General features: G+C 26.9%; 2 protein-coding genes across 2 annotated transcripts; both read left to right on the top strand.

Moving 5' to 3' along the window:
* The first annotated feature begins 2643 nt into the window (after positions 1-2643).
* On the top strand, positions 2644-4498 carry LOC148237544 (facilitated trehalose transporter Tret1-like). The gene is made up of 2 exons (XM_088205823.1): positions 2644-2862; positions 2929-4498. Exons 1-2 carry the CDS (start codon positions 2802-2804, stop codon positions 4296-4298), a joined length of 1431 nt encoding a protein of 476 aa, XP_088061949.1. The 5' UTR covers positions 2644-2801; the 3' UTR covers positions 4299-4498.
* A 1188-nt stretch (positions 4499-5686) lies between these two features.
* Positions 5687-8827, top strand: LOC148237543 (facilitated trehalose transporter Tret1-like). The gene has a single exon (XM_088205825.1). It carries the CDS (start codon positions 6063-6065, stop codon positions 7428-7430), a length of 1368 nt encoding a protein of 455 aa, XP_088061951.1. The 5' UTR covers positions 5687-6062; the 3' UTR covers positions 7431-8827.
* Positions 8828-9400: the final 573 nt, after the last annotated feature.

Here is a 9400-nt window from a genome sequence, read left to right as displayed (position 1 = left end):
AAATAATTATTTATTTTTGCTTATCTTAAATAATAATATAAATTTGTGATGTGGTATATGATCTTTATTGAACTTATATTGAAAATCATAATTGGCATAAAACCGTTATTAAATTAAACTCTCGGTTTTTTATATAAAGCTCTTTGATATTATATATATTTCAATTATTAAAAAAAAATAATAATTACAGATTGGTCGTTTAGCTTTCATCTCATCAGCATGATAAATATTATTTATTTTAATAATAATATTTTTTGGAAAATATTAGACAGATAATATTTCAACTCCGTCTTGGTCTAGAGTGTCTAGACTCTAGAACTAACTCTAACATTGAGACGTTTGCACTAATATTGTTCTATAATTTTTTTCTTTTACATTGGTTATTTAGCATAAAAAACTTCATGACGATGAATAGAAAAAAATGAAAATTTTTTTCTGTTAAAATGTTCCAAAAATGGATTTTTTTAATTTTTTTATTTGCTTACAATCACTTAGAAACTTTTACTCTTAAAATCAGCATATTATGTGACTCAGAAACACACTAAAACACCGCAATTCTGTTTCCATATGTTCCTTAGAACTGATTATAATAAAGACTAGAACGGCTGTTCTCGGGTCTAAAAAGAGTCCATTGACTCCAGGTTAAGAACCTGTGATTTATAATGAAGTTCTTCAAAAATGTCTTAAATAAAAGAGTTTTGTGTAGTAATATTTCAAGGACTAAAAAAATAAAAATAAATTAAAATATATTTTTTCCAATTTTTATATCAATATAATAAGTTCAAAGCCTTCCAATATTTAAAAAATGGTTCATATATAGACGCCAGTAACTAAAACCAAATGTATCGTTTTTAAAAACGCCTATTATAAATTGTCGAATCAGGAATAAAATATATATTTCAAAATATAATAATGCTTTTTTACAATAATCTTAGATTTACATTTCGCTAAATATATATTATTGTAAATTAATTTATATCAGAGAGCTACATGCCTTCCAATATTCTTTGAAATTCATATATAAACACCGTAATAAATTTTATTAAATTTTTAAAAATCATATTTTATCATAGGCGTAGTTACTAAGTTACTTTGAATAATAAAATATAGTTTTAAATATAAATATAATTATGGCAGTTTCGCTAAAAAATAGATCATAGTTGAAAATTTTTGGCATTTCTCAATTGTATATCATAAAAAATGTTTTTTTTTAAATATTATACTCAAATACACAGTTATTTTATTTTTGTCACATATATTTTAATTACAAAATAATGATTTTGACATATTTTTAAAATTTAAATTAAAAGGATTACTGTTATTTTTTTGAAAATGTATTTATATTTATTAATTGATTGTTAATCTTATGTTAAATCATTTAAGACATTGCCCTAATGCGTTTCAACTGAAAATATATTATTTTTGAAGATATTTTTCTTATATTTGTATAATAAAAAATGTCACAGTAAATACAGTGTTACATTAATTTATTACATAAATTCTAAGCCATTATTTTTAAGATTTACGATATAGTAATATGAGTTGCTATATTTGGTTTTTGTATGACAACGTATTTTTACATACAGTAAATATTTCAATGAGCACGATTAAGAAAAATATTTCTTACAAACAAATTAACTGAACGATGACGTTAATTAAAATAATAGGTAAAACATTTTTATTGTTGTATCAGATCTTTATCATATTTAGTCCGGATACTGTTAGATCTAGTTTTATGTATACAATGATATATGTATATACATATGAATAAGTAAATCTAGAATTGAATGATATTGTTTCGTGCGACCCGGAATATTTGTTTACTTGAAAACGTCTGCTCTTCCTGTCATCCAATATATATAATAGATATAGACTTCAATGAAAATTTAATTTAAAGATAAAAAAATATAATTGAATTAGAAGGCATTGTTACATATATGTTTATTCAATACAATAATTATAAAATATATTTTAATAATATTAGGTGATAAACATATATTTATTAGTTTATATCTTTCGCACTGACTATACTATTGCTCTATATCTATACATATTTAATACATTTTGTATTTTTTTTTAATTGTAATAAAACCATATTTAATAAAAACCTTAATAAAACTGATTTAAAAATTTTATATAAAAAAGTTATTGCCACATCAAAAACTAAATATTATTTATTAGATGCTTACACGGAAATATTATCATGTTTAGTAATAATAATAAACAGGATAATAATTTCGATTAATTTTCTATTTAATAATTCGCTAATATATACATATATCTATATATATATATATCTATATATATATATATATATATATATATATATATATATATATATATATATATATATATATATATATATATATATATATATATATATATATATATATAAAAAATTTCCTGTGGAATTTCCAATACAGCATCATTTAAGTCGGAACAGTTTTATTTTATTTATCAAAAGTCATTGCTGATACATACACACATACAAATATAACAAGCTAACACAAATATTTACACAATCATAATTGTTTGCGGTAATATTAATTTTATTGCCACACATAAAGTTTGTTTAACTAATAACACTCATTTCTGTTTCTACCTTCGACGGGTGCAATCATTATACCATTTAGAGTATGTACACTTAAGCAAATAAAATTTCTACAGTTATGATTTAAATAATCTATCCACAATATTGGTTAATTAGTGATTTCATAACTTCATTACTATCGTCATTTGGCATTCGGCAACATTATCGATAGCGCTCAGTGAAATTTTTGTGTCGGCGTTAACAAGACGCAATGTCGAAGCGCTTGGAGTATATCAAGAGAAACATCTACATATTCTATGTAGTATTTACAAGTGAGTCGTAATTTATTTATTATATAATAATTTATAGCTATACAAATGATTGAATTTTCAATGCAGATGCTATGGCGTTTGCTTCTCTGGGAGTAGCGTTAGCATGGGCTTCTCCATCCATGGTCAAATTGCTAGCTTCAGATTCTTCAATACCTCTAAACAGCTCTCAAGGATCGTGGGCAGGATCTCTACTAGCAATAGGAGCTGTAGTGGTGTCAATACCATACACGTACCTCTTCTCTCAAGTCGGAAGAAAATGGCTCATCGTTGGAATAGGAATCTTCTACATATCCGGATGGATAACTCTGATATGTTCAAGTGAAGTGTGGCATATATATTTTGGGAGATTTTTATTAGGCACTGCTGTAGGTCCTACTTTTGGCATCATACCCGTATACATGGCTGAAGTTGTTGGTAAAAGAGTGAGAGGCATTAGCGTTGCCATTTTATTGATATCTCAATCTAGCGGTGCCATAATGCAGTATAGTATTGGACCAATAGTGAGCTTGTACATGCACAATTTGATATCTATCACTGTTCCTTTTATATTTTTTATATTATCTTTGATGTTGCCTGAATCGCCTTATTATTTAATTGGCATTAAGGAAGTTAAAAGAGCTGAGGAGACATTGATGCAGTTGAGAGGTGCGCAAGATCTGAATGAAATTAAAGAAGAGATGGATAGTATTAAGAAATGTTTGAAAGAGAGTCCTCCGATGGTTTTTAAAGATATTTTATCTGAGCTATCTTTATTTAGAACCAAAAAAGCTATTTGTATTATATTATTAGCAACGTTTGCACAACAGTTTAGTGGTATTGGGGCTGTCGTAGTTTACATGGAAACTATCTTCATTGAAATGCAATCACCGATTTTGCCATCATATGCTGTGATTATAAGTGAAATTTTGAATGATATAACATCATTATTTTCTCTATTGATTATAGAAAAGATAGGTAGAAAACCTCTTTTAGCTATGTCATCCACGATTTGTGTCATAGCACACGTGCTTAATGGTGTATTCTTTTATTTTAAAGGCAGTATGGGAGCACAGTTTTCATATTTGGGTGTTACTAGTTTGTTTTTGATGCAAGTAGGATTCGGTTTGGGTTTGAGTTCTGTGCCAGTTTTGATCATCAGCGAAGTTATGAGTTTCACATTAAAGGGTTGGCTATCTGGATTATATCAAATTGTACAAGGAATCTTTAATGCTTCATGTATTAAAATTTTTCAAATTTTGCGTGCCGAATATGGCACGTGTTACCCTTTTTGGTTGTTTGCTTCTTGTGTGTTCATATCTGTGGTGATCTTAATATACATGGTACCCGAGACTAAAAACAGAACATTGCAAGAGATACAGAATCTTCTGTCTAAAAAAACAAAAAAATTAAAACACTCACAGGTAGAATACACTGAAAAGTACACGACAAGCGTCTGATCTCAATTTAAAATTATTTTGTATTTAAAATTGGTTTTGAATAATACAATCAACCCTGTTTAACTACAATATATGATACAATGTATGTATTAACTCTTTTTGTATATCGTAAGAACATAATTTGTGTGTTTATTTGGAAGCGTCTGATCTTATACTTATACGATTTTTAATTTTGGATTCTAATAACATTTAAATTTAAAGCTGGAATTATAATTTATTTTAAATTATATATGTAATATGTTTATATGTGTATGAATATATATTGCATTAAGGATGATGTCAGTGTAACATCTTTATCTATTAGTAAGATATATATTGTCCTATAAATCATCGACTTAGTTTTTATAACAATGCAAACAGTATTTCAAAAATAGATATATAATCTCTTAAATAGCTAATGTATATATTTTCCAATGTATTGTAATAATGTACATATTTTTAATAATGATTTATAATTTTATTAATTTAGTATGTTTATAAAAAGTGTGTTTGTGTTTAATCAACGTTTATTTTTAATGTTCATCTTGATGATGAACTAATGAACAATTATTTGAATTGATAACAATGCAGTGTGAATTTTGTTATTTATTATTTTTAACTGAATTGTCTACTAATCTTATAGAAAAATTTTGTGTGGAACTATTTACACATATCTTAATTTTATTCTTGCTAATCCTAGCCAACACTTTATTGCATAAAAAATGTATATTTCCTAAATATTTATTAAATTGTTTTTAAGCAAATATTCTAAGCACTTATCATAGATTAAAAAAAATGATCTATTAAACAAAATTATTGATTTTTTAAAATATTTTTCTACAATGTGTATAATAATTTGTATGCTCTTAATCGTCAAAGTTTTAATTGTTCTGTAATGCAAAAATATATATTCAATCATTATTTAAATCAATGTAATAAAAAAACTATTTTGTAATTAATATATTTTAAAATACAGTTCAGCTTATGCAGATTATTTTGCTTTCTATATTTTTGTAAAATATATACTTTTATTTTCTTAAAAAAAAAATGATTTAAAATATATTTTATGGTTTATTTTTATTCAAAATGTCTTAAATATATATTTATATACATATTAAATTGCAACAATTCTTGAAAATATTTATACTTTTTTTCAATTTTATATTTTAAATCATATTTTCTGTTTATGCATTGCCTTAAAAAATAAATAATATTTGTAAATTAGCAGATAAATCTCTAATAAAGTTTTGTTATAAATAGCATTATTTATAAACATCTTACTAGTAATTAAATATATTTCTTAAGAAATTAAAAATTAAATATCTTGCATATCTTATTTTTAATATGTCCAAATTAATAATTAGTACATTTATATAAATTAATAAAATGTTGAGCGTGTCTTTCCCAGAAAAATAGCGATACTCCTTTGGTATTTCCACAGTAGATTTATCTGCATTTGTACATTTTTCGTACATTCATCAAAACCCATTGTTTATACGTACATAAATTAAATACGTTGAAACAAATATTTACATAATTACAATAGTTTACGGTAAAATTAATTGTATTGCCACACAAAGTTTGACAAATGCGTTTCAATTGTATAATATTTTTATGGCGCTCAGTGAAATTTTAGTGTTTGCATTAACAAGACGCAATGTCGAAGCGCCTGGAATATATCAAGAGAAACATCTACATATTTTATGTAGTATTTACTAGTGAGTCTAGATTTGTGTATATTAACATTTATACTTATACTTATAATTGTTTTTTAATTCAGATGCTATGGCGTTTGCTTCTCAGGGAGCAGCATTAGCATGGGCATCTCCATCCATGGTCAAACTACTAGCTTCAGATTCTCAAATACCCCTAACTAGCTCTCAAGGATCATGGATAGGATCTCTACTAGCAATAGGAGCTGTCGTCATGGCAATACCATACACGTATCTCTTCTCACGTGTCGGAAGAAAATGGCTCATTGTTGGAATAGGAATCTTCTACATATCCGGATGGATAACTCTGATATGTTCAAGTGAAGTGTGGCATATATACCTTGGAAGATTTTTACTAGGTACTGCTGTAGGTCCTACTTTTGGAATCATACCTGTATACATGGCTGAAGTTGTTAGTAAAAAAGTGAGAGGCATTAGCGTTGCCATTTTATTGATATCTCAATCTTGCGGTGCTATAATGCAGTATAGTATTGGACCAATGGTGAGCTTGTACACCCACAATTTGATTTCTATCACTATTCCTTTTATATTTTTTATATTATCTTTGATGTTACCTGAATCGCCTTATTATTTAATTGGCACTAAGCAAGCAAATAGAGCTGAAGATACATTAATGCGGTTGAGAGGTGCGCAAGATTTGACCGAAATCAAAAAAGAGATGGACAGTATCAAGAAATGTTTGATAGAAAGTCCTCCGATGTTTTTTCGAAATATTTTATCTGAGTTATTTTTATTGCAAACCAAAAAAGCAATCTGTATTATAATATTAGCAACGTTTGCGCAACAGTTTAATGGTATTGGAGCAGTCGTAGTCTACATGGAAACTATCTTCATTGAAATGAAATCTCCGATTATGCCAGCACATGCTGCAGCTATAAGTGAAATTTTGAATGATCTAACATCATTATTCTCTCTATTGATTATAGATAAGATAGGCAGAAAACCTCTTTTGGCTATGTCATCCACGATTTGTGTCACAGCACACGTGCTCACTGGTGTATTTTTTTATTTTAAAGATAGTATGGGCGAACAGTTTCCGTATTTGGGTGTAACTGGTGTATTTTTATTGCAAGTCGGATTTGGATTGGGTATGAATTCCCTGCCAATTTTGATCGTCAGCGAAGTAATGAGCTTCACCTTAAAGGGTTGGTTATCTGGATTGAATCAAATTGTACAAGGAATCTTTAATGCTTCAAGTATTAAAATATTTCAATTCTTGAGTGCCGAATATGGTACGTGTTACCCTTTCTGGCTGTTTGCTTTATCTGTATTTATTTCTGTAACGATCTTAATATATATGGCACCCGAGACCAGAAACAAATCACTACATGAGATACAAAAGCTCTTATCTAAAAAATCAAAAGAAAAAATAAAACACCCAAAGGTAAAATACACAGAAAATTGTACGGCCAGCGTCTGATCCCCATTTTAAATTATAAATCATCCCTTTGGTTATAACCGCAATGCAAAAAGGGTCGATATTTCCGACCCTTTCTTTATATAATAAAATTTTCCGTCCTTTATCATTTAAAATAGGTATGGAACAATAGAGTCGACCTTGTATAACAACAATATATAAAGTATGTAAATCAGGATATGTAAATTTGCAACCCTTTTGCACACATATGTATAACGTATGTACGACATAATTCCTCATGACCCAATTCAGTCTTAGTGTGGCGCTCAACGGGTTAACAACACGGTTAGTTAGTGAAAGTTTAATAAAAACGTACTTACCTAGTTATGTTGAATGTGAGAGTCGAATCTGTTTGATATTAACAATCATATGTTGAAATTATTGTAATATTTTATAAATTTAGTTTAATTAATTTTACGTACCTTTTAGTCGATCTTGTGTCGCTGTGCATGCGCGAACCACGTGTCATTGTTATTGTATTTTTAATTTATTTATTAATTATCCACTGATGTATTTTATTATTCATATATAGTGTTAAATATATTAACTTTTATTCTTAAATAAAAAATTGATTTATTAATTAAGTGTCAAAATGTCATGATTCGAATATTTACGAAGGTTCATTTTTATTATTATTTAAAATATATAGAATTGAGTATATGCTCGTAATATCATATAAAATTCTTAGTGAATATTAGTAGTCAATAGTGACATGGAAAATGTTCGAGTTTTCTCACTTTTCCGAGGGGAAATTCGCCAAGGCGTGTTTACCGCGGAAAAGTCGCGCGGCGAATGAAAGAAAGAAGAAAGTCCGCCGACGGTTTTCTTCTTCAGGGTTGTACAATATATATGTGTGTGTATGTATATACGTACTCACTTATACCGACAAACACAGTGCCACCCCTAGGAAACATATAAGCTGCGCGATATAAGCCTTACAATAAGAAAGCTTGTCTCGATGTTTATCACGCACACATCCAAAGTATGCGAGTGTTGGTGAAAGTTTCGTGGGGATATGTAGTAAAAATGGGAAGATGTGTGACTGATGTCTAAAATATCGACTAGATAAAATATTTGGGGGTGGATGGATGTGTATACGGTGTCCAAAGATGTACGGTGAAAAATGGATCAATAGTTTTTTGGTACGCACTGTGTATGGCGTTGGATTGTAATACATATAATTTATAAGCGTCTATTATTTTTATATATTAAAATTATTTGGAAATATTTTACGTGAGTTATGAAATTAAATTAAAAATATTATTAGTATTTAAATTATATTATTTTTGCATGTTCAGTTCATATACTGTTTGTTTAAAATATATTTATAAATATATACATTTGTATTAATTCGTTTTTATTAAAATTTTGTACAGTATTTACATATATTATTGTACTTAAAAATCAACATGTGAGATACATATTATATTTATATTTATAATTAAATATATTTCTATCACAAAATCAAAAGTTTTAATTTAATCACATAAACAAATATCAGCTCATATTGTTTTAATTGACTTTAGGGCTATTTTAAAGCAATTTGCACTTAAAATAGTGAAAACCAGCAATTTGCATATTTAAAATAATATATAAATTAATAATTATATTATTATTAGCTTACATATAAAATCAATTTGTATTATCTAAAAATTATTTTTTTGTAAAATATTTAAAATGAAAATGTAAAAAAAAATCAAAACAGTCAAAACTTTATATACATAAATATATTTCGTAAAAACGGGCTACTTTTAAATGCTTTGCTGTTTATCATTATGTCTCTTAATAAATTAAAAAAATTGAAAACTATATTTTAGTATAATATTTATATAATAAAAAACGTGCGGTAAAAATATATCGTTTTTTAATAAATAATATTGTCTTTAAATGTGAAAATGTATAAATATTAATTTATTAATTGATATTTTATTACAATAAGCTCCGAATTAAATCATCGCGTATAGAAAAAAATA

This window comes from Plectrocnemia conspersa, unplaced genomic scaffold (genome assembly GCF_051122295.1).
Source record: "Plectrocnemia conspersa isolate PC_06_02 unplaced genomic scaffold, ASM5112229v1 ptg000002l, whole genome shotgun sequence".
Lineage (NCBI taxonomy): Eukaryota > Metazoa > Arthropoda > Insecta > Trichoptera > Polycentropodidae > Plectrocnemia > Plectrocnemia conspersa.
This window is presented reverse-complemented; position numbering and strand designations above follow the sequence as displayed.